This window comes from Halichoeres trimaculatus, unplaced genomic scaffold, assembly GCF_033239565.1.
Source record: "Halichoeres trimaculatus isolate MK-OKI-2021-1 unplaced genomic scaffold, fHalTri1.1 fHalTri1_scaffold_17, whole genome shotgun sequence".
NCBI lineage: Eukaryota > Metazoa > Chordata > Actinopteri > Labriformes > Labridae > Halichoeres > Halichoeres trimaculatus.
In genome coordinates this window covers 22,110,789-22,135,973 of record NW_027437195.1, presented here as the reverse complement: position 1 = coordinate 22,135,973, position 25,185 = coordinate 22,110,789, and the positions used below count along the sequence as shown (strand labels likewise).

At 39.2% G+C, this 25,185-nt stretch overlaps 2 protein-coding genes across 12 annotated transcripts in view; both read right to left on the bottom strand.

Annotated features, from left to right (window-relative positions):
* Positions 1–10,683, bottom strand: part of LOC141806163 (DNA (cytosine-5)-methyltransferase 3A-like) — a 50,440-nt gene extending 39,757 nt beyond the window's left edge. For 6 of the 7 annotated variants that reach the window (XM_074691450.1, XM_074691453.1, XM_074691452.1 and 3 more), the window contains exons 1-3: positions 10,571–10,683; positions 9,211–9,406; positions 4,612–4,719 (exon numbers count right to left, since the gene is read on the bottom strand). In XM_074691450.1, coding sequence (XP_074547551.1) covers positions 4,612–4,719; positions 9,211–9,291 — 189 coding nt within the window. In that variant the 5' untranslated portion in view covers positions 9,292–9,406; positions 10,571–10,683. The remainder of the gene's footprint in view (positions 1–4,611; positions 4,720–9,210; positions 9,407–10,570) is intronic. The other variant, XM_074691451.1, reaches the window with a different exon arrangement.
* Positions 10,684–15,767: 5,084 nt separating this feature from the next.
* dtnbb (dystrobrevin, beta b) overlaps positions 15,768–25,185 on the bottom strand; it is a 35,795-nt gene continuing 26,377 nt past the window's right edge. For 3 of the 5 annotated variants that reach the window (XM_074691459.1, XM_074691458.1, XM_074691462.1), the window contains 6 exons: positions 24,405–24,501; positions 24,048–24,068; positions 22,511–22,670; positions 22,317–22,406; positions 21,001–21,054; positions 15,768–20,018 (listed from right to left, as the gene is read on the bottom strand). In XM_074691459.1, coding sequence (XP_074547560.1) covers positions 19,993–20,018; positions 21,001–21,054; positions 22,317–22,406; positions 22,511–22,670; positions 24,048–24,068; positions 24,405–24,501 — 448 coding nt within the window. In that variant the 3' untranslated portion in view covers positions 15,768–19,992. Of the gene's footprint in view, positions 20,019–20,813; positions 20,847–21,000; positions 21,055–22,316; positions 22,407–22,510; positions 22,671–24,047; positions 24,069–24,404; positions 24,502–25,185 lie in introns of all 5 variants that reach the window. The other 2 variants (XM_074691461.1, XM_074691460.1) reach the window with 2 other exon arrangements.

Sequence of the window (25,185 nt, the reverse complement as noted above, 5' to 3'; positions counted from 1 at the left end):
AGACAGTCATCACTGATGAGAGTCGTGCTAAAGCTTTCATCCCCTGCAGGTATGAGCGGAGCAGTTAGCATTTTGGGCAGAAGACAGAAGCGCCTGAGGAGGCATCTGTCTTTCAGCAGGGGATGTTTAGCTAACACAGGATCCTGAAGCTTAAAGGTCAAATGTACCTTGTTCCAGCAGAGTGGATGTGAAAACACAAAGATACGTGAGACCTACAAACTGTCTGCGTAATACACACAGACGCAAAACAAACAGCGAAAGTTGTAGAGTATCATTAAACAAAGCTACATTCATCTTAACTTAGCTTTTGAGCATTCCTCGAAAGCCGCAGAGATCTGAATGACTTCATCGCGGTCGCAACAGAGAACAAATTAACAGTAAAGTCTTAACAGTTGCACTCATACAGAGCTGTGGGCTTGTAAATCTGTTTGACACCATGAATGAAAACAACAAGCTCAGGGGTTATTAATATTCCAACTCAATTTACGAAAAGAGACTTCAATGTGAGAGTCAACACACGCACGCACGCACTCACTCACTGAGGCACTCAGCTAATAGGCTCACACACTCACACGCAGAGAAACAGTACACAACACAACACAACTGTCCCTGAAAGAATTATGCAACAGATTAGCGGCCCACTGAACTACATGTGGCCCCTGCCAGAGGTCAAAGGTCAGCGTGGGTAAACGATGCAGCTCAGACAGGCAGACAGAGATCAGCGTAAACCACTGGCTACAAATCCCAGCTCACTGCTGCAGAGCTGAAACTACTGCACAATATGTTACACCTAAAATCTGTAGCTCAGCCAAATCTTCATCTTTATACAGAAGACCAAGTGGCTCGTTGGTAGCATCACTTTAGCAAGACTCCTCATCTGCAAATTTGAGAACAGTGAACACATTTCTTAAGATATGGATATGAAACTGATTGATTGATATTTTCACCAAGAAACGAAACAAAGTGTCTAATAAAGAATGACAGTTTGGACTGCTGCTGCTTAAAGGATGAATGCTTTGTCTTCTTTAGAGTCAAGTTAGTATGAGTGTTTAATAGCTCGGCTGTAAAGTGGCGATGAAATGAAAAGAGGTTTTCTGGGTTATCCAGGATGCTCTCACACTGTAATGCTAGGATTAGATTGAACATGTTGAAATGGATCCACAGAGGAAGCTGCCGAATCAAAAAAGGAAGGAGACAGTGTCATAATTTAACAGATGTTTTTTTGTGTTGTGCAACGGCTGCACTGTAAAATATATCACACAACCCTGGGGGCTGTTGACCTAGCGGTTTATGCTATATGCAAATGATGATATATACTTCTTGATGCTGTTGTGACTCAGGGCCTCAACCTTTTTCTGCCTCCCCACATTTCCTGTCTTTTTGAAGCTTTCCTACCCAATGAGGGCAAAAAAGTCAACCACACACGACCTGTATCTGGGTTTGGACCATACATGAAGAAGCCAAACAAAGGTTAAACTGTTCGGCACTGGCAGAGAAGATCTGGTAAATCTTTTATCGGTGCATTCCTTATACTTGGCTCTGCTGCCCATCCCATACATGCATGTTCCCTAAAAATACAGCACTATTTAATGGGTAATAGACAGGCTTTCCAACGATACAAGATTTATTTCCAAGAAGCACTGCCACAACTAAGAATTAGGAATGCACGGATACCAATCCTGGTATCAGGTATTGGTGCATTGGTGCCCCTCAAAGCTGGATTGATATCGGTGGGAAAGGGGCCAATCCATGGTGCCGATGGAGGCAACCAGCTCTAAGCCTTTTTTTACCAGTGGTCTTGGTTACTTGATTTAAAATGTTACCTTGTTGCACTTTTTTCTAATGCATTACCAGTCAACAGGGTATAAAAGTTTACAGTTAATTAGAATTTCTGTGCATTCAGAGGCTTTGTTTTTACCAAAGTGCTGGGAAACATTTAAGTATTTTAAAGTTTGAATAAACATTGACTTAAGTAATTCAGTCAACTCATTTTTTGCCTTTTACCTGAATTATTACCAGTCTTACCCCACAGTAGGGCGTGCGGCTTGTTATTTAACACTGGAATGGGATCGGTATGGGAACCAGAAAAGTTGGATCGGTGCATCCCTTCTAAGAATTAATCTAAAAAAGCACAGAAAGACATGGCATTATTTTAAGGGGAGTAGAAGAGGAACTGTAAAATTGTGATGGTAATATGCCTTACCCACAAATATTGGGGAACATTTTGCTCACTGATCAGTTTTCAATCAACCTGTCAATTATTTTGTAGTCCTGCACTGCAAAAAAAACGAAATCTTATCAAGTGTTTTTGTCTTATTTTAAGTAAAAACTGACAAATTACACTTAATATGAGCCACAATCAGTTGGTCAGTCCAGAAAAATATCTTGTTCTAAGTTGTTTAAAGAGAAAATGAGGTCTGAATTGTTTGGAATAAGTAAACAAAAATTGCCAATGGAACAAGAAAAAATTGCTCAAATATTTGCTTAAGACTAGAATAATGTCTTAAAACAAGAAACTTTTCTCTTGTTCCATTGGCGGTTTTTTGTTTACTTGTTATAAGCAATTCAGACCTCATTTTTGTCTTTAAATGACTTGAAACAAGACATTTTTTGAACTGGTCAGGTGAATGTGGCTCATAATAAGTCTAAAAAGACATTTTCTACTTAAAATAAGACAAAAACACTTGATAAGATTTTATTTTTTTGCAGTGTGGCCTTGACTTTAGCTTGGTACCACTGCTATATTAAGCTTTAGCATAGCGTCTTCTGATCCACACTAAGTGCAATTTTTATATCATGAAGCAAAGCTTCCTTCAGACGTGCAAAAGACAGTGACTGTTTCAGCCTTGGCCTGTGATAGTAAAGCGCAGCAGGGTCTGTTAATATGTAAAATATAAACCCCTGTGAACTGAGGTGAATGAATCAATACTTAACTTTGGAATGCATTTTTGAGCAGGCGTTCAGTGTTTCAGTAAAAGCACCATGAGGGGTTAAAACTGCAACTCAATCAATACACTGCAGGTTGCATAAATTTAGCTGGAAGAGTTTGGGGTGACTCTGATACATATGTGGATTACAACATTGAAATAGCAATACAACTACAGCGTCTGACACATGTCTTCAATTCCCTACAGCTGTGAAAACAGTCACCAAGGCGCCCCGATTCTGACTCCAGCTATTCTTTCATCTGTTATTGGAAGAACCCCCTCATCTGCTGTAAATATACACAGACTCAAGCCCTCAGGCACATCCCTGCATAGCACACCTACCTGTAAATGTTTCTGTAATCCCTGTGTTTAGTAAACACGGTAAGAATTAATTAACACGATCTGAAGTAGGGGTTTATGCAAATGATAATATCTCTGGGAACAAAACACCCAGGTACATGACGGCCCAAGAGTCATTACTAAATCAGTGGTTTTAACTCAAACACAGCAGAGTGATTCCTTATGATGTTACTGGAGTGTTTGCGATCAGCTGAGGAAATTGCAGTAGACCATAGAAGGCTTTTGAGGAAAAATTAGTAAACCACGGACTTGAGACATAGCTTGTCTAAATGAGTATTTCTTGTAGGTTTATTGACATTAACATGAGAGCTTTATTTGATATCCAACGTGTATCCTTAATCAGGGGGCTCCTAAATTTCTTAGCTCATGATCCACGCAATATTGATGCCTGAGACCAGTGACCTCCTGCTGTGGGAATTCACTGATAGACCAATCCAAAAACAGACAAAATGATTACCAAAAACGCTTAACCTCTATACAACCTGGCGTAGCGCCAGTGCTACGACTTGCCAATTAAGTTCTTACTGGCGGTAGATTTGAAACTAGAGAAGATCATTTTTTCTGCATTGTACTTTCAAGATGTCTCAGGAGAGACATGTCCCAGAGTGCCTTCAACTAATGTGTTTGTAGAAATCCAGTACAAAGCATAAACAACAAAAACATAATTATAATCAGTCTGTACTTTTTATTAAAGTTTGACATATTATTGTATTAATGTATGGCAAAAGTTAAATGCAAAAAAATGATACTACAGCTTGTAAAAATGTGAAGATATGCTCTGGCAGATTTGGCATGCTAGGCCATAAAGGGTTCATCTGTAGAATATTAAAATACAGATGTACTCATCAGCTCTTTCACTGCATGAAGTAAGAGTAAGATTCTGGATGTCAAGTCTGAAAGTTACCAAAGACATCTCACTGCTGACAGTACAAACACCAACACCATAAGAATGTGGGAGAGGTGGGCCTTGTTCAAGTCATTTTAATCATTAATCATCTTTTCCAATTTGTTGAGTGGATCATTTGCAGGTGAAGGGGGAGGAGGTTTAAGTTGATGGTTGGTTGATCATCCAACAAACTCTTTATTGTACGCGTAGCTTTGTTCTCCAACCAGAGCATTAATTGCGAGGTCAAAGAGTGTTTGAAACTACCAACTCTAGGTAATATCTCCTGTCCAACACATTTAGAGCCGCATGTGACTCTTAAATAAAAGTCAGACAACAATTTCTTCAGTGTTAAGAAGAAACGGGGAATCTCACAGAGGATGCCTTTAAAAAAGTACATATAGATTGGTGTAAACTAACATTTGGAAAATAAGCACTCACCGAAAAATGCTTGCGTTTTCTTCCAGGCTTGCTAACTTTAAATGAGGCACTGCTTTTTGCTGACTTCTCCTCTTTCATCAGGTCCATGTCCAGTATTGTGCTTTCACCCTGTCAACATAGAACAAATAAAACCCATGAGCACCATGATTTAATGCCACTTGGACATCACACTTGGAGGCCTAATATCTGTCAGATTTACATTTAGGACCTTGATCCTTTGAGACGTCATGCTCTACCAGGTTGTCTCAGACTGTATTTACTTGTTTTGTATGTGTTTGACCCGAGCTGTGGTCACAGAAGAAGTAAGACCAGATCTGCTGAACCAACACAAAACTGCACCTCACTGAAACACTTGAACATTTAGGGAAGGAGGGGCTGCAGTGGGTCCTTGAGTGTCTTTGGCTGAGTGGACAATGACACAGATAAAAAGTGAATGGCACGTTTCTTTGAACCACGCCGGAGTGAAGGCTCCACGGACGCAGCGCTGACCTTCCACAGACAATCCCCTCTTGACACCGTTACAAAGACGTCGACCGGCCCCTGCCTCCCCCCGCTGCAATTTCCCTTTGATTAATAAAACTGTCTACCCCAATGAACAAAGCCCCGTGTCCGCCACCACCAAGTGCCCCTGTGGTTGATGGGAGAAAAGATGATCCTAATGTAGTTGCTTTGAGTTCCTATATTGACTGAATAGGACCACCAGCACCGGGTCTGAATGCAAATGAGATTGCAAGGCCATCATTGACAGCCATGGTGGGGGGGTGGCGGATGGGGTCCTTATTAAATTCCTTCAGTATTGAATGTGAGATTCACGACAAGATAAATGAGCTCTCCACACTGTAAGGCATTCTGCGACAGAGACTTGCTGTTAAGTACTTTGATTTTAAATCCTCAGGCACTGTGGTGAAGAATGACGACAGATTATTACTGAAGAATGACTTCGTTTGTGTATGAAGGACGCTGTTAACACAACAAGACAATTCAGTGACTGAATCGTTGAATAAAAGTAGGGGAGACCAGGGACGGGTGTTCCACGATGTAATTTCACCAGAAAACACAACATACACATTTTCAGGACAACAAGGGGAAACGGCATTTGTCATCACCATGACAGATCATCTGCCTGCTGTGTCACCTGCAGGGGGAGCTGATACCCTAATGACTAGGGAACATACGTCAACATGATGCAATAAATATCCTGAAGTTGTGCAATCTGTATAAGTGTTTTTTGGAGGAGGTCTACAAGGTGATAGCCTTGTAGAGGTAGAATACAGATTGAACTTGAGGCTGCATTTTCAGCCTACTATAAGTCAGTGCGGCCACTGTGGGGTTATTTCTGTTGCCCCAAGTTGGAACAATCAAAATGTAATGTGTCTTTCTATTCGAAGCTAGAAGACACCACTTAGACAAACAAGCTAGTGTGGGGGTCGCTTTTTAATTTGTAAAATATTTTCACCAAAAAAAAACCTTTTGACTTTGATTCCTTGGATGGGTGGCAGGGACAAACAATGGTTATAATGTGATTAGAAAAGTATTTTAAATAACTTCTAATCTTTCGGTTTGTGGTTATGGATAACAAGCCTGTGTAAATTGCATTTCTTCAGCCATGCTAAAAAAAAGTATTAAATTTACTCAAGAAGGTTTTAAAAAAGTTTTTAAAAAATTGATAGAAAAAGTGTGCAAGAACTCTGGGAATTGTCGTCCCTTGTAAGAGCTTTAAATGCTCAAGAAACAATAAATATCACTGATAACTATCCACAGGTTGATTATTGTAACAGCAATGAAAATAGTACAACAAATATGGGGGCTGCATTTAGGATAAGGTGTGATTTCTTAAAAGAGCTGTGAGGACTATCTGAAAAAGCCAGTGTTTTTCTGGGAAAAAAGGACTCCATTTCCCATGAGTACTTACACACACTGTCATGAGGACGTGACTCTTATTAAAGCTAGAGTTTGTTTTAAAGTAAAATGAATGGAGATGAGATTGTCTTTTGAACACTACTTTTCTTTCACAGGAAAACTTCTTACCCATAGAGACGTCTACGTGCCATAAATCAATACAGTCCTGGACCTGAATAGGGAAACTAAAAAAAGCACTTAAGAAATAACCCTTTTTTGGCACTGTTGATCTCATTTTAAATCCTTGATTACAATCAGGCATATACATGTAGAAGTTAGACGTTTTCGAGATCACTTAGAAAGTCCTTACAGGGACTGTAAAATAAAATCATTGATCAGAACGAAAGAAAAGAAAGAAAAGCTGTAGTATCAAGTACAGTAAGCTGTGAATCGACAAGTATTACACTATAAACATACATAGAATATTAAAGTTGTACCTTTACAAGTGGAAGCAGGTGGGACAGGTACCTAATTTTAACATCTGGAAAGGATTTCAGATGAAGACTAGCCTTTTGGCTAACTCTTGCATAATTACAGAGCTGTTATTTTATAAGCATTGTCCCTGTAAATGAAATGAATAAATAATAAAACTGTAGGAAGAATCACGGATAGGGTTAAAAGCTTTGATTATTCTGGATGTAAAGTCATCATAATGGCAGGGGATTTATCTTGAGGAGTTACATGCAACCCAGTTTTTTTGGTTACATAATAAAACTGCTACTATAACAATACGGTGCTGAGAAATTTTCACTTATAAAGAGTGTAACTTCAGAAAATGCTCTGTAACTTGATTCTTGTGATATTACAACACTATTCTTGTAAATAAGAGTGTGACTTAGTAAACTTAAAACTTTCACCTTTAAATCTCGGTTTTCACCCTTTGTAAAACGTCCTTGACATAGGAAAAAACTCTGTGTGCCGAACGTATTGGTTGAATTAACTCTGCAGCCTGATGGATGACAGCACACTACATATGTCACACCAGCCCAGAAACTCATCACCTGTTCTTTCTTCTCTTTTCCATCAGCTGCCCATTAAAGGCAAACAGAAAGCCATAAAAAAACTCTTAAAAAACTGGACCTGTGCCCGTGTGGAGGCCTTCAGACTCTATATGTTAAATAATTTAAAAGATGGAGGATGTTAATAAACACAGGCAGGAATTTCAAAGGTCAGGCTATGTTTCATCCTGAGAGAGTTTGCTGCTGAAATGGAATAAATCCATCAACCATTAGTGTCCCAGGGTGAAAAAAACCATTTACATAAAGAGATGGATGTGATCAGAGGACGTGATTAATGGGCATGGGGTTATAATTGATAAATATTGCCCTCAAAACTGCAAAAATCATCGCAGAATAATTAACAATGAATTACTGGATCCCCATGCCGATGTTAAAGACGAGGCTCATTTCAAATGTAGATGTTTTTGGGAGAGAGAATGTGTTTTGCAGATGGTGTCCGTTCATTGTGTGATTATTAATAGAGAGCCTGGTGCTTCAGTTTTTTCCTAACAGGGCGGCAGAATTTGCATAGATAATAGCACGTTTTGAGTGCAGCCTGGTGTGCAGGCTCATTTGGGAGCCACTTACATGGATGACACAATTCAGTGGTGCCTGCAGGAACAGCGAACACAACATCATCCAATTCCCCAACCCGAGAGCTCAGACACACTGACGGGAAACAAGACGCCATTTTCACACACAGCTTCACCCTAATATGTTCAGAAAAAAAGACAACAGAAAAACCTGAAATATGATTTGTTGTTGCCTGGGGTGAACCCTACTACATTGTCAATATCTTTCCACTATTTCCGTCTGGATAGCCGGTTATTTAAGGCAATGTCTGTTGCCAGGCAACAGCACTAAGGGCAGTTCTGTGTAATGGGAACGTAGAAGAAGAGGACAGACCCACCCCCCCAACATCACCACCACCCCCCCTCCGGTATAAGAGCTGTCGAGCCATTCCAGCTCCAGCTAAACCTCCACCAGCCAACGCCCACGTCACCAACCTCCATCGCACCAGCAAACGTCTTATAGTACAGCTGCATCTCACTACAGCCTCCGGTGTGATGCTGCTGTCGCATCCCTGATGCTGCTGTTACACACACACACAGTGATGATGGTGATGAGAGTATCTGCTAGTATCATGAAAGGTGACACTGTACTCCACATGCTGACGTATTAAACAGTAAAAATGAGCTTGTTAAAGAGAATATCAATATGATCAAGTCAACGCCAGGATGTCAGAGATCAATGAGGCATTAGCTTGACTGATGGATTACTCCATTCATAAAACAGGGAGAGGCTTTAGTGACTGTACAAACCTCTTCTTCTTTTTCTAATAAAGAACAGTGAGAAAAACTGAAAATGCATTCACATATCCTCTTTTCTTGAGGAGGAAATACTTACGCTTGTATTTATGTATATATATAGATATATAAAATTTTCAATATTGGATTAGCTGAGAGCTGATTAATCTTCTGTTGAAGACCTTTTGAAGAAATGATTTTTACGTCGCTAAAGAACCTAATCTAAAACGCCAAACAGGAGCTTGTGTTAGGTCATTCAAAAAAAAAAAAAAAGACCAGATCATGACTGAATGAACTCTTTGAACCCACTAACCTGAGTCAAACACAAACGTGTCACAGGAGTGTTTTGAAAACCTGAAGTAAGCTATCCTTTTCTAATCATATGTGGCTCTTACCATTCTGTTTCCTGGTGAGTCCATGTAGTCTGAGCTTTTGAATGCTGCCGTGTTGGTGTTGGTGACAGTGTTGGACGGCATCGTTGAGGGTGGATGATGTCTGATGATGGGTGATGCAGGTGAGGTGAAAAAATCAATTCAAAAGGAAACACACACAGAAAAAAAAGGAATGAGAGATGATCCCTCTTCTCCTCTCCTGGAAGACAAGAAAGAAATGACATGTTAATAAATGTCTGATTCTTCTTCCTGTCTTTTCTAAAAGCTCAGTTTTATTTGGTTAGGTTGCATTTTGTGTCATAAAGAGGCTCTTTCTGGGCATCAGCTTTCCTTTTGTTGAGTGCACGTCATGTATAGGAAGGCTGCTATAGGATACTGTATGGCTTCTATCGCCTATAGGGCCCAGGCCATTTTTACACCACATGGATGTATGGGTGTACAGTAGTCGACATTAAATGGCTGCTGCTGCTGCCGCATGCAAAATGCGCAAAAAATAACGCAAAATAAACCCAGGATGCTAACATTGTTTGACACATTACTCGTGACATTAATATTTCATTTTCACCTGACGTGTCTGGGTTAAAGTTACTCCGGCAGTCAGCCATGCGCATGCACACACATATAAACGCTGACACACTCACACACACATACACAGAGCGGAGCAGCGGTATCACTCGTGGAAATGTGCAAAAAAAAATCATCAAACGCTTTTATGACTGTAATCAGATGGGCTGTGTAAAATCCACTCCCACAGTGATGACACTCCTGATTTATTTGAAAGAGCCTGAAATCATCTTTGCTCCTTGAAATGATTGCAAGCATCAACCAGGAGGTGTTAACTAGATTTTTTTTTCTTTTTTTTTTTTTTTGTAAGGCGACACATGCGTTTAATGTCACCGCATTTCCACGCCACCTCCACGCAGGCCACGCGCTTACATTCCTCGTGCACTGATGGTTCCAATGTGCTTTGCATTAAAATGTAAAGTTTTAGACATCTTTTCACGCAAGAGAAGTCTGCAGTGTGACCCAAGGGGGATGTGGCTGTTTTACAGGCCACGGACACTAAAGCAGGACAAATCTCCCTTTAAATGACTATTATAATATTTAATGAGGCCGGTGTGATCTCGATCCTGCTTCTGTGCTGTAAATTCGCTCAAGGTTCAAGTGCACATCGCGATGTCCAATCAGCACATCTGCAAAAAAGGCAAAATCGCTATTTCCCCGTTTCCATCGAGCGCCTTCCGCTCTCTGAGCTTTTCACGTTTTTTTCCTTTTTTGTTCACATAAAGGTTCCCCTTCCTGCTTCAGCGAACAGTGCCGGGTTCAACCGATTGAAACGCGTGAATCGCTGTGTGTTCGTTACCCGATTTTCCCAAGTCCCAGGCCTGACCCTTTTTGTCTCGCTTGCTCCCGGAGCCTCCTTCCTCTTCTCTCCCCGTCCTCCACCTCCCCAGCCGGCCAGCTCGCTTCCAGATGCACCGCTCACTGCAGGAGCCCGCAGACCGTCTGCCGGCTGCCGCGTGGTCCTAAAGGAAGACGTCTTCAAGGGGAGAGGAGGGCGGTAGACTTGGTCTAGTAAGTCATAACTTAAAGGCCCTGTGAAGACTTTATAAGCGGTACTAAAAGGTCTCATTTTTAAACACTTGCCTGGTCATAATCCGTGATTTAAAACGTGGTAATCAGCATCAAAGTCAGTTATAACTAGAAAAGCACTCAAAGAGTGCAGACCTCTGGCAAGCATATTGTGATTGTCACCCAACACTTTAGTCCTACTTTAATGTTATCCTCCCTTTCCGCAGACTGTCTGCTACAATTTGGTGTTAGTTGCAGGTTTTTACCATAATTTGTTTCCTGACAGTGTTGAAAATGATGATGACCCAGTACACATTTCATTCTTGATCTTAGTATTCAGAATATTGCCAGGATCTGGATCGTAGTTTAACATCTGTCAGAAATTATGGTGACCTTGTCTTGTATTGTTTTGCAAAGCAATCTGACATTTATCATGGAGTTATATACACATTTGGTGAAGCCCTATCTCACAATGATAAAGACTCCTTTAAAAAAGTCCTGGATCCAGACAGTGATCCAGATCACCTCCAAAATTCAATTACGTCTTCCTTGTCCAGTTTTGAACATTTCCTTAAAATTTCATCAAGATCTGTGTGATAGTTTCTGAGTTATGTTGTTCACAGACAAACAACAAACAAACAAACTGTCCCAAAAACATAACCACCTTGGCAGAGGTAACTAAATACTATTTCTCAGTATCTGTGGATGACCCGGTCAATCCATTCTCAGCAAATCCCAAGACCTCTGGTCTTGCCCTTGAAGTATGGGAAACCACATAAGGATATTTACAGCCGGGTACCAAAAAATGACTTCAGCCTGAATAGCAAATTTCACCAAACAGGGGTGAATGTATTTATTTATTTATTTATTTTTTCTCAGAGGTACAGCTCACCAGACTAACAGGTGGCGGCCTATAGCTGTTAATGAAAAGGGCTTCAAGCTCGCCTAATTTCCAATTTGGCTTCCATCAACAATTTTCTTCAAAACTTTGTTTCAGAAACAGATGGATGATGTCACAGACACTACGTTTGATTCCTTAGATTTATTTTGTAGTAATGGTGAACACTGGAGCTGGACGAGCAAAAAGAAAAAGGACAGGAGAGCAGTAGAAAGCTAAACAGGATGGTGATAGAGCATGGGCTGAAACAAGGCTTAAACTGTTTGTGATAATGTTCACTCTAACCCACAGTCAGCAGTTATTCTGCAGTGGTCTGTTCAAACTTGAGTTTGGGTCTATCAATAAAATGAAGAGTGAGGTTGCGTTAGCTCTGCTTGGTGAGTTTGGAGTCAGTAGATGAGTGCTGGTGGGACATAACCAGGATCCCAGATAGCCTGATACACTAAACTATGGCACAAACTGTGTTTACAAAATTTGCTTTTTATCATGTTTCAAACAATTGGGCTACGTAACTACGAATGGATAAATTACCTTGTCGCTTTAACTGCAAAAAGTTGTCTTGAACGGAGAAAAGTAGCTTTCCTACCTTCGGTAAAAGTCACGACCTTATGGCAGTGTGATAGTGCTCATGGTAAACAGTCTTTATCCCATAAAATCACCACAAATTTCAGACCTCACAGTGTCTTTAATTAACTAAATTATCTTGGTAAATATTGTTTTTATTGAACACAATTTCTACTTTTTGAAGGTTTGTAAAATATGCTTGAACACAAAGACGGCCATGAGAAAGTAATGTCATTAGAATGGAAACTTAATGAACACAGGAACCTGAGGAGACTAACTGATTTTAACATGCTGTATTTATTGGCCCCATGGTGACTTTGGGGCCCAAACAGTCATGTGATTAGCTGCTGCCTCAGGCCAGCTTTGGGGCCTGATGAAATGAAACATGTGCTTTCTATACTTACAGCTCTTACACTTACATGCATGCAGTGTTTAAGTTTGCCTACTCTGTCCCATACAGATCTCTTCTGACACCAGTTTTGCTCCCGTTATAGTGTGCACACTTAATTGTTCCTGAACTGTTTTAAATATTTCCAACACATCCATCAAACACAAAATTACCCTGCAAAATCAGATAAATGATGTGTTACATTGCATTACCTGCAGGGACAGAACCATCATTGATGCCTGTGACTTTTACCACCAATGAGCTGTGCCTTAAAACAAGATTATCCACTTACTTGAAACTAAATGTTTTGATGTTATCATATAGAAGACTTGAACCAACATCTTTGCAATTACTGTAATTGTTGTGTATTTTTCTTTATCTTCAGATCTTGCATTATTTTTGTCTTCCCCTTTTCCTCTGATAATTTAATGCTTGTTTTATAGAACATATTTAGCCTTACATCTGTTTATTACCACATATTTTTAAGTATGTAGCTAAGCTCTCCAGTCTTGTGCATTTTATCCTCTGTAAAAAAAAAGGTTTTATCTGGCACCAGATCTTCATTTCATTTCCTAGAGTGCAGCCAGAGCAAGATATCAAATCTCTTATCACACTCATTACGTTAACCCTTCACCAGCCTCTCACTTGCATGAAGCGTTCATTCCCCACACACCCACTAGACGGAGACAAAGTGAGTTAAGTGTTAAAGGCTGTTGGATTCAGAAAGTCTCAGTGAAGATCTCCCTGTGAGGCAGAGAGAGGAAATGAATGAGCAGAGGGCGAGTGTGCTTCACTGATCTGGAAGCAGAGGAGTCTCCTCTTTCTCATTGAGTCGATGGTGCTGAGCGGTTCATCTGAGGGCAGAAGACTCACACAGGAGCAGTGTGATACAGTACCAGCTGGTGTCATCATAGGGACACACGGAGGAGGATGCTGATCAAAGTGCTGGTAACAGTTTCTGAAGTCACGAGGAAAAGGCAGGTTTTAGTTTTTATTTGCGCTTCTGGGCAAAGTCGGAAAGAGCAATGTGTTGATTTTGTTCATTCCCCAACCTCTCTTCTGATTCCTATCCTGTTCTCTAAATAAATGCCTAAAAAGCCTTGAAAGTCTCAACAAACATAAAACATCCTTTGTGACATTGACAGGTTCTCTTAACCCAAAGGTTTTACATAAAGATGTAAATTACTTCATAACTTCATTCAGGGAGTTCGATTTTGGTTTGGAAAGGGTTTCAGTTCGGGGGTTGTTTGTAGTTGAAGTATTGGTCAATCCCAAAGCAGGCTTTGGTATGCAGAAAAAAAAACAGTTCCCATGGAGAGCAAAGCAAGTGAAACAATACAGCCAGTCTCATGTTAGCAACATTCTCACCACAGTTTATTTTCATTCTGTGAACTGATATCTGCAATGCAAATGTAACCAACAATGTGTTTTAAATTATATTAAAAATACATAAATAAACAACCAAAGTGAGTAACTTGAAGCAGTTTCACAATAGCCTAATCAGAATTTTAGATTTCCCTTAGGTGGAGTACTAGGCCCATGCTAGAGAAAAGAAAAATGCAGTTTGAAAATAATTTTACACAAATTGAGTACATTTCTGCGAGTAAAGTCCAACATTTACTAAATTTGATAGATTAATTGGTACAAAGTGACAAATTTCCCAGGATGTTGTCACAAATTAACATAAGTAAATTGATATATATTTCAAGGAAATAAATCTGTGGTTAGCGTGTTGGTTGTTTTGTAGGGGGGCAAATAATAAGAACAGCAATGCTGAAATGAAGACTGAGAAGCATCTTGTAAAGTTACACCGAAATAGTATGTCATCATTGAAACAAGGATTCTGAATTGACTCGGTGTATGCTTGTAAATTTTTGTACTCTTTTCTCTTACAAATTTATTTTAAATTTTAAATTTTATTCTCAAAAAACGACCACTTTCTTAAAATCTGTCTTATTTTAAATGTAATGTTGCCCTAATCTTCATTGTAACTGACCTCTTGGAATGGGTCTTTCATTTTAACTCGTGATGATGTTAGTTTTGAAATTTAGGTCATGAGTTACAAGTAATGACAAGACGTATGGTTTCATTTTGAGTTTCACGTCCCTTAAATAGTCCTGACTGAAGCCTCTGTTTAACTTATAATTTACAGTGAAACTGAGACTTACCAGAAACTGAAGAATGAGTGCTCCGTAGCGTCACTTTTGATCTAAGCATTCCTCAAGCTGTTCACGTGACAACAAACAATGCAGCAAGCTGTACAGGAAGTTTAAGCTGTGAGTCATTTATGACTACCAGAATGACTGAGACGTTGGTTATCATTTCGAGAGGCATACAGGGTGTCCATGTAGTCTCTTTACAATTTAAAAATTTATTACAAAGGCACTTGGTGAAATATATTATGTTATCTCATGTATGAGATATCTATGTTCTTAGTTGTTGTCAAAGTTTTTTTTAATTACATTGCATTTGTGTACTTGAGGTATCCTGTTGATAAAAGAGGTACTGTTAAATGAACCCCTACTCCTCAACATAAGGCACAATGTGAGTCGTGGTTTATTGAAAAAAAAATCAGATACAAAGATTCAGCAAAACTGCAGGGTTATGTGCAAAAAATCATGTATCGAACAAAGATACAGGATATTGCTGATCCAAAGCAAAAGGTCACTGATAAGGCTATGCTACAGTGAACATGGTAAGAAATAGAGTATTGTCTTGATGTGCTTTTTGCAACTAATGGTGCGCGTGTACAGATGTAATAAATTAATTTTAAAAACTTCAGTATCTACTAATCATTTTGTAGCAATTACCACATATTTGTCTGGTCATTTGCTTTCGTATTTTTTTTAGATCGTAATGTTCTTGTAATGTAGTTATGGACACTGTGTATATCCTCACCTGACATTAGATGGTGGTTTCTGAGATTGGCTAAACATCCCACTTCATCCATCGTTGAATACAAAAAGGTTGAGTAGGAGTCTTGAAATGGAAATATCAAGTTAAACACAAGCAGCTCATAACTATGCTTGTTGGTCTAATTCATTCTCCATCATCAAACCTTTTATGTATTTGACTGACTGAAGAGCCCTCTGTGCAGAAAATCAAAAAGTACACAATCATGACACAAGCTGTCAAAGATATATTTTAAATCTTTTTTAATATATCTCACATTTGATTTATTTACAAAAGACAGTGGCTTTGTGACATAAAACTATGTTTTGTAAAATCAATATGAGAAACAAATGCGTACCAGAAGCATAACCATACAGAACACAGACAGAGATAAGTAACAACAGGGGAGCGTTGGTGTCGAGGTTGCATTCTTCGCACATCGTCTCTCCGAACAATAAAAGTCTTACAGTGTCTGCACCTCTGCGTAACCGACTGTGTTTTATGAGTAATACCCCGAGTTCGGTCTGACAGGGTATACAGTATTGCCTACACATTGGCTTGAATGACATCAGTGCCTGTCTATCTGTAGATTTGGAATGTGTTCATCGACTATATTAAAAGCGAGTTTTTCCCAGCAGATTCCAGCAATGAGAACAATTCACTGTGACATCTCCAGGCATTCTGTGAATAAACTATGAGCAACGACAACACACTAATGCAGATATACTCTGATATATACCTGTATAATGAGAATCATGACACACAATGTCTGCAAACAGTTTGGCACAAATGTAAAGGCTGAGCATCAGTTTCCCCCAGAACACATTGAATCAATAAATAAATAAAATCTCTACAAAGTCACAGACATAAAGGCTGATAGATCATCTTATTTGCTGAATGGTTACTTTTTACAGCACTTTACAGAACAGCACAGGCACAAACTGAAAGAACAGAAAGAGAGCGAACTTTTCAAATGCGTGGTCAGAATGAAGGGGAAGACTGTTTCATTTTTTCCTCTGCGTTTCACTAATTTCTGGACCTTTTTCGCTGTAACTCTGACAGAAAGGGTCACAGAATTAATCTTTTCACCCTCTCTTTATAATTTGTATTTGGTCGCAAGTGTGAGCACACAAGAAGCTTTGTTATGACAAAATTATTACACTGACTGTACTCCACTAATACTACAAACCAGAATAATAACAATAATTCCAACGTAGAGCAGAACAGAGAACTGATTAAAAAAACATCACATTAAAAAACGTCAAAAACAGAAGACCCTTCTTTTGTTTTTTTTTTCTTCTTGACACAGTGAAACAGGCTGCTGAAACCTTACACTTAGCTTATTGGATAGACTTACTATACAAATCTCAACACAAGAAATTCAGTTTATCAGTTCGAATCAGTCAAATTTCACACACAGCTTCTTCTAAGAACTTCACATTACTCTAAAATTACTCCTGGCCTTTATCGTGTTGGGAAAAAAAAGCAAACAGTGCTCATTTTCATTGAAGAGAATGGACAAACACATTGAACCAGAGGACAAAAATGTTAAGGTAACTCAGACCCAGTCTCTGTTTGACGCTTTGCTTTGATTTCCATGTGAAAGACACAAACGACATGCTGCACCATAAAAACACTTCCAAAAAACTTCTTTCCACATCCTTTACCAAATATTGAATCACTTGCTGTTATGTTTTGCTTTATTTCTAAAGAGTTTAATCCCAAAAAACTACAAGATAACCAGTGAAACGAGAGTCAAATGAACCGCTTCAGGATATTTAAACTTAACTAAATATCAGACTTCTTCGTGAACAAATGTGGATGAACTTTTGATGAATATTTTGGAATGAAACCCTCTCTTTAAACTCATCACTGACCTTTATCCTCTAGCATTGTAGCCAAACACTTCTAACAGTAAAAGGACCATGTTTTTCCTAGAGTACTTCTGCATTCCCTGAGCACCTACCTTCATTGCACATAAACATTTTCAATAATCCTTTATTAACTAAATAAAGCTCTCAAAGCAGCCTACATCCCTACGTCCTCACAGACTGAATAAGTGTTTGTTTTCTTACAACTAAACTCATTGCCTAATTCAGTATAATTCTAACATCCTGAGGTGCTTCCCTATACTTAAATAATAAATACTGAGGCTACCAGCTAGTCAGGTGTATTTAGCTAAGATTTTAAGGGCATAAACAACGAGCACAGCTCCTTTATTGTGTTTGGAGTAGCCCTGTGGTTCTTTCTATCGCACAGCCCTCGTATTTGTAAGGGTGGCTCGCTGAGAGCACAGTAGCAGCAGTTTAGTATGACTCACTGAGTGTGTTTACATGCACAAAAGACTCTGGATACCAGATATTCAGGATGTTATTTCTGTTAAAAGTTGAAATGTGAAAAAGTTCTTTATCTGCGAAAAAAAGATAAACCTAAAGAGAAAAGTTAAAATGATATTGTTGAGGCGATAACGGCCTAGCAGTTAAGGTTTTACCCCATGAGGTTCTTTCTCATGCAGCCTGTGGCCTCTTTTCCTACATGTCATTCCCCACTCTCACCCTGTTTCCTGCTCTATCTCCACTGTCCTCTCCTCTGATTAAGGGCGTAAAAAGCTTGAAAAAAATCACAGAAATATAAAACATAATATAAATATAACATTGTGTCATTTTTGTTTCGTGTTGTTTTGTATTGCTTCAAATTAAATCGTGTTGTGTTATGTCGTATTGTGTCGTGACCATTGACTATAAATAGAGTGGACGGCGTGGCTCCAGTGGGTTTGAAGCCAAAATACCGCCGTCACAGGCGCAGCTATTGGTTGCTGTTGTGCAGCCAGAGTCTGCGCAGTAGAGACTGTGAGGGATTCTGGGAGAATCTAAGTGGAGCCGGGTGACAAAAATAATAATTATTTTTTCTTTCGGGAGTCATATCACTTCTTGACTCCACCTCCTAACATATTTTTACAATCCCTGAAAAAAAATACACAAGAACGGCAGCTGTAAATCATTGTAAACCTTGTTTTTTCCCTAGTACAACTAATGAAAACGAAACTTTCCAGGGAAACGAGGACTTGAATACAAGGCAGCCAAATACTATCTTCAAATCACCACAACAATAGAATGTGAGAAACATTTCTACGAGGTGTGTTAGTTTTTTAAAGTTTGACCACAGCCCATCTGGAATGACTGGAGAGACAGATTTTTTTTTACCTACACTGCAGCCAGCCACCAGGGAGAGCAGTTTTCGTGGTGACCTCACTTCAAGCTGAGCAAGATGACATCCATTTTTTTTTACAGTCTTTGGTCGTGACGTGGTGTTTCATTTTGTATTGTGTTGTGTAGTGTTGTACTTTGCGGTTTTGTGAATTTTTGTTCTTTCATGTTAAAAAGAATTGTCAACAATTTCCTAAAGAAGCATAGGCTACTTGCAATGTAGCAAAGAGTTAAATGAGAAGGTCGAGTCTTAATTGCTATAAGCAAACGTTTACGTTGGTTAGCTTAGCAAAAAAGGCTAATCCTCAGTCTAGTCCTGCCTGAAACTAACAGAAACCAACTGCCTCATACAACACACCCAATATGTTAACTGCCATAATGCTTCCTGTGAGCTTGTTAGCTAGCTAGCAATATTACAACCTCCTTGAACCTCTGGAAGTAAAAAACTCCACGCTAAATTTAAAAACAAAAAACTGTTTAGGATAAAATATTTAAAACACCAAGCCTCTATCTTGTCTATTCATAAAAGTATGAATAAGCTGGGTTTACACACCGGACTGTTACTTGGTCATCAGCGGTGACTTCCTGAAGTCTCCTCTTGTCCTTCTAACTTTAAACTCTAACTTATAGTCATGACAGGAATCTGAGAAGTTTGTTTTGACTTTTTTTTTTCCTCTCAACAAACCTCAAATCATGGCTGTGCAAGTAAACACACTCAAAGTGAATTCTGAGGCCGGTCTGTCTGACACCTCAGCTGTCATCTGAACCCACAAAGAGCTGGCATAGCATGATACAGTACCGAAAATCCAGACATGAGTGCAACTTCATGCAAAAACAATTTAAAAAAAATAACAAAACAAGTAAACTAGAGCTAATTATACAAAAGCAATGACAGGGAACATGTTGTGACAGGAGGTCACTTTCATGTCAGGGTGTTCCCATGGTCATGTGTGTACAGTATTTTATATACAGAATGATCTGCTGCAATGGGAGAAAGCACAGCAAGCCATTCTCTAGTAGTCATGAGGGAATCATCGGGTAGTTACAGCAGTTTTTGTTTACAGGACAACATACACACTCGCTAATTGGACACATCTCGCTACCTGCAAGATGTGGAGAAACTTTTTTTTCACATAGTGAAATCCTGTTAGATTACAGCATGCATTACTCTACGTGCTAATGCCAGGGGTTGTTGTTCTTGTATCTGATTCTTCCCAATTGATGACTGTATGTCCTTACAGGGTGGAATGGTGTTTGCTTTGTCCTCAGTGCTTCGGTAATCTCGCTGTGCCTGGAAATACACACAAGAGCACAATTAGTGCGACTGACAGCCTGCTCTTAAAAAAAAAGTATAAATGGCTCTGTGGTGAAGTGTCACAGTGCTCTGTTGCTTTGGATGGAGGGTTTAGTTGTAGCAGGAGCCACAATAAGAAGCCAAACAAGCATATTTCTGGCTGAAAAAGGTGACGTGCAAATGTTATCTGTGGTGTTTTTATCCTATCCAACAAACAAAGAGCCTTTCATAGCTGGCACCAACTGTTGTTTGTTCAGTTACAAAGACTAATGTGCAGTTTATTTATAGCAAATTGTTATAAATGAAAGCCAAGAATGGCCGGGGGTGCAAAAATGTAATTTTTTATCATTACACAAAGACAAGAAGTTAATTATACCCTTATCAGAGCCTATTTCTTGTGATGATGAGCTAATATTCATGTCCAGCCTCAGAGAAAACAAGCTGATGTCAATATTATGTTTTCTTAATATAATGAGTTAATGATCTTGCAGTGTTATTTTTTTTAACAGGATGATTAACGTTCACTTGACAAAATGTCTTTCTTATCTTTGACAACAAGATATTAATCTTATTATTGCTTTCCCAAAAAGAAGTTATCTATTCTGTTTTCCTGGGAAACAACAGCTTAGTTTCATGAGATAAGAAGACAAGTGACCCATTATCAGATGAAGTTGCTCTTAAATTAAGCAGCTGAAGCAACTTCGGATCCTACTGTATCAGAAAGTTTAAAGCTATTACAACCACAGCTGTTCTTGTCTTATGAACTTTAAATAAAATATATGAAGTATTTACAATTCCTACTTTTTGTTGTTCATTCTGCTTCAGCTGAAAAACAAGAAAAGGAAATGGTGTTTGTTTATGTTTTTGCCGTACTTAATGAACACAGCAAAATTCTGCATTCCTATTTTAAGTCTAATATTGAATACTTATATTTGAGAGTTTATGCTTTTACTGACTCATTCGTGTTCCTTTGACTCACCTCTGTCCCCACCGTTCCTCATGTTGGTCTCCTCTTCCTCTGCCCCATCATCAACTTGAAAAAAATACAAAAAACGTAATGCTAGTGACAAGTTTTTGGTGAAAAATGTGTGGTACTACAGATCGATCAATTTGAACACTTTGTTTTGTTCCTTAAAGCTCCTGTAAGGATTTTTTTAACTGGTCATAGAACTGACTTAAAATTATACTGATATCTCTTTAAGACCTAAAAAAAGTAGATTAGACCACAAACAAGAGGAGTGACTATTTGATGTAGACATTTTTATTGTTGAAAACCACTAGAAGGGGGTCTGTGTCAGATTCACTGATCAAATACGAGAGGGCTAACGTTCATTTAGCAAGTACTTATAGGGACAGGATCTTGTGGCTGTCACTAGGATTACTGGACAAGATCCATTAGGAAAAATTCATGCTGTTTAGCCTGACAAATTAATATGCTAACCAAGGTTAACCTTTTAGCCAGGTTATTTACCAAGCTAATGCTAACAGAAATAGTTTCTACTTCATCTTATAGTCTGAAGTGTCTTTAAGCAAAGCTGAATGTGCCAGAATACGTTTCCAGATGTGATTTAACATGAGGTGATCAGGTTACCTACAGCATCTAGCTCATGTTAGCCAAAGTCAATAACCATCATCAACAGATTTTGACCAATCAGAGTCAAGCATCCTACACAGCCATAGAATCAGTGAGACATCCGGCCAAATTGAATGCTGCAAATAATGTCGTTTATGTTTCATGGCATATTCACCATAGATGGTCATTTGACTCTAAAAAGAGAGGGAATACGTTTTTTGTTTGTTTGTTTTTTAATCAGCAGGGGGCACCAAAAGTGACACAAACCAAAAGTTCCTAACATGGAGCTTTAACGAAGTTGTTGCTAAGGACTACAGACGATGATACCAAAGACACTTTTGTTAAAACTGGACACACCTTGGTATTCTCACTTTCATTCTGAAAGCATTGCTACTATGCCTCTATCTTGACCAAAAGGATTATATGTCTTTCTCAACCTAAATTTGACTGTACATAGTACTGGTTTCAAGCCAACTCAATATCAATATTATAACCACAAACATATCAGGAAAGTGTATAAAAGTATGAAAATAAATAGTAGGGTCAGATACTAAATTAGAAGACGTTTTTTGAGGCCAGTTGATTCACCCCTAGTGGTGGTAAAACAGACTACAGTCTGAGGAATCTGCTCTGGCTTTATTTTTCTAACCTACGAGCTGTGTCCACTTTTTCTTTTTACTTTATGTTTTAGAAAAACTTCAGGTCATGTGGTGTAGATTTACCTGAGTGGAGCTCTTTCACCAGAGATGACATGGTGTTTGTGATTGAATCAGCAGCAACTAATAGATCATTCCGAAGATTCCTAGGTACACCTGGAAGAAAGAGATACACTTTGAACCAAATTCAAAACTCATGTGGTTTTTTTTTTTGGTATCATAGAAAGCTGCTAAGGAATATAAAAGGTTACACAACTCACCCTGAGCAAAGGCCTCAAGCACGTCCCCTCCTACCCCAGCCAGGCAGTCCTGTGGTGTGTGAGTCGGGGTGGACCCGGCTGAGGTGGAGCGTATGGGCATGGGCATGGAGCAGCCAGCTCCGTGACTGGGGGAGGAGTGAGGGGAGCCTCCAGACTGGGACTGCAACATAAAACATTTGGAGTACTTCAGGTGAAGATCAAACAAGAAGAAAACTGGTTAATTAAGAAATTTGCCGTATCAAAACCCTTTTCCATTTAGATGGAACAACAAAGTTATGTTGACTTTTATATAAACCTCTTAATCTGTCAGCCTGTGAGACTTTTAGTTCCACCTCATAGAAAGAGACAGTTAAATTTGTTTATGCGTATTTGCGTTCTTGCAAAATTGATACGACTTTCATGTCCATATGGAATCCCAACTGTTGTTTGGATTAAACAAAGAGGAACAGCATGAAAATGTATGACAAAGATGTGCTGATTGGTAATCCCCTCCCCTCTTCTCAAAAAAGGCAAACAAAACTGCATTGCCAACTGTTTCCTCTTGTTTGTAGTGTTTGTACTAAACTACACGAAGTGGTTGATCTGTTTATGTTCGATCAGTATAACTTGAAATGAAAGTTGTACCAATTTGTAGCTCAGCTCCTTTGACATGGACATCACGAGGTCATTACATTACGCATAAAATACTATGCCTACTTTCACTTCCCTGTCCAATACTGTGATAGCTCAGCAAAAGAATGAGGTAGAAACATAATTTTTTAAATGAACATACCTCTTTTGAATTTAGGTTACTCGTAGTAATAAATAGAGTAGAATAGAAAATCATTCATCATAACAAAAACCCATGATGCTGATTGCAGCTTTGGTAAAAGATGCTCTGTTCTCTTCTGAAGATGACTTTATCAAGACTACAGAGCCACAGATGTGACCTAAAGAACTTAATCCTTATGGGGAGAACAAACAAAAACAGGGCAAGAAAAACCCTCTGGAAATCCTATACAGGCCGGCTATTCTGCACATCTCTATAGTGCACCTTCGCTGCGTCAGGGGGGTAATGAGAACCATGTGTGGGTGAGTGAGCGCAGCCTGTGGTGAGATGAGAGATATATATCGCGGAGAAAGGATGGCTGTGTGTCTCTGGGACTGGTGCGGTCCCCGGGTGGATGGCACAGAGCCAGGCGGCAGATGGCCGGCCAGACTGCAGTCACATTAGAAGGGAGGTTGTTAGCGCCGATGAAAGGAGCAGGTCCCTGACATTCAGGCTGTGAGAAACACACTTCTCTCAACTTGTTTGAACCTGAAATAGCTTGTTTAAAAGATTGTGTCCTTGTCGGTAGTTGCAGCTCTTTAGTGGCGGAGGAGGACTTTATAACAGTAACTCAGTTAAAGACAGAAATCCTATTGTCCTGCTTGAAATCTACACTAAAAACTTCCTTCAATCCCATCAATGTGAAGGGGGAAGGACAGCAGTATCAAACTAAATGCTGAGACAAGAGTCAGGTGTTAGGCTTTGTAAACTGAATTGAGGACAACTTACAGCCTGCTTCTGCTCCTCATCCTATCAGCCAGCAAAGGAAAGCAGTGAAAAGAGCAAGAAGAGTGTGAGCAACAGAATTAAAGCAGCAGCAGGAGAAGAAAAGGATTGCATGCCTTTACAACACGTTAACAGAAGTAGACACCACTGCAACATCTGGATCAAAAATGAGAAAATCTCATTTCATTAAACATGCCACCAAGCTTTAAAAGCCAAATCATGTCATGTCTGATCAGCACCGACTAAACCTCTGTAGAGCTTAAAAAGAGCAGCAGATTTGGGAAATCGGTTTCTCAGGATATTAACTCTGAGCTTGTCTTTATTACATCTGAATCTGCTGGGAACAGGTGAACAGCTTACCTTTAGCAGCCTCATAAGTCCCTCCAGCTGCACCATCAGCTCGCGTCTGCTCTCCTGCAGCGCGGACATGCGCCTCTCCAGCTCATCCTTCCTGTGTCTTTGGAGACAAAGTTTGGGGCATAAATTTCAAACAAGCACGAAAGTAGATATTAATGTCTTAACATGAGGACAGTGGACAGTTCTAAGGATGTTTTAACATTTTTTCAGTACTAAAGTTACAAATCATTTCATATCATATTCAATCATGTAACTGCACCCTATCAACAACTTGCTGCTGTGTTCCACTAAATATTGGTTTAGTCATTGCTCTTTTGAACTTGCAGTTTTGGTCCTGAACTACATGGAGGGTCATATTTGGCTCTCTTGTTTTAGACTGCCAAAACTGAAATACAAGCAAGTGTTTGTGTTTGTGTTTTAGTTTTATTTAAAAAATCTCGTTCCCCAGTTCCTCATCAGTTACATTCGCCTTGGAGGTCCAAAAATGTGTCTTTTTTTCAGTAAGTTGTAAACCAAACTAAACAATTTTACTTTTCTCTTTTCAAGGAAGTCAGGCATACTTTTGTCTCTTAATGTCATGAAATAAGATGATTTTTTTTACTTATTAGGTGACTGTGGCCCATGTTTAGTTTAGAATCTTAAAGGCTAGAGCACACACAACAAAATGTATTGTCCCTAATAATATTCTTTCCACTTTGAGTCCTTCTCTTCAACAATTTTACTAAAGATGTACAGCTGCATCCTACTCTAGTATTTGTCATGATAAAAACTTTTGTATGTGACC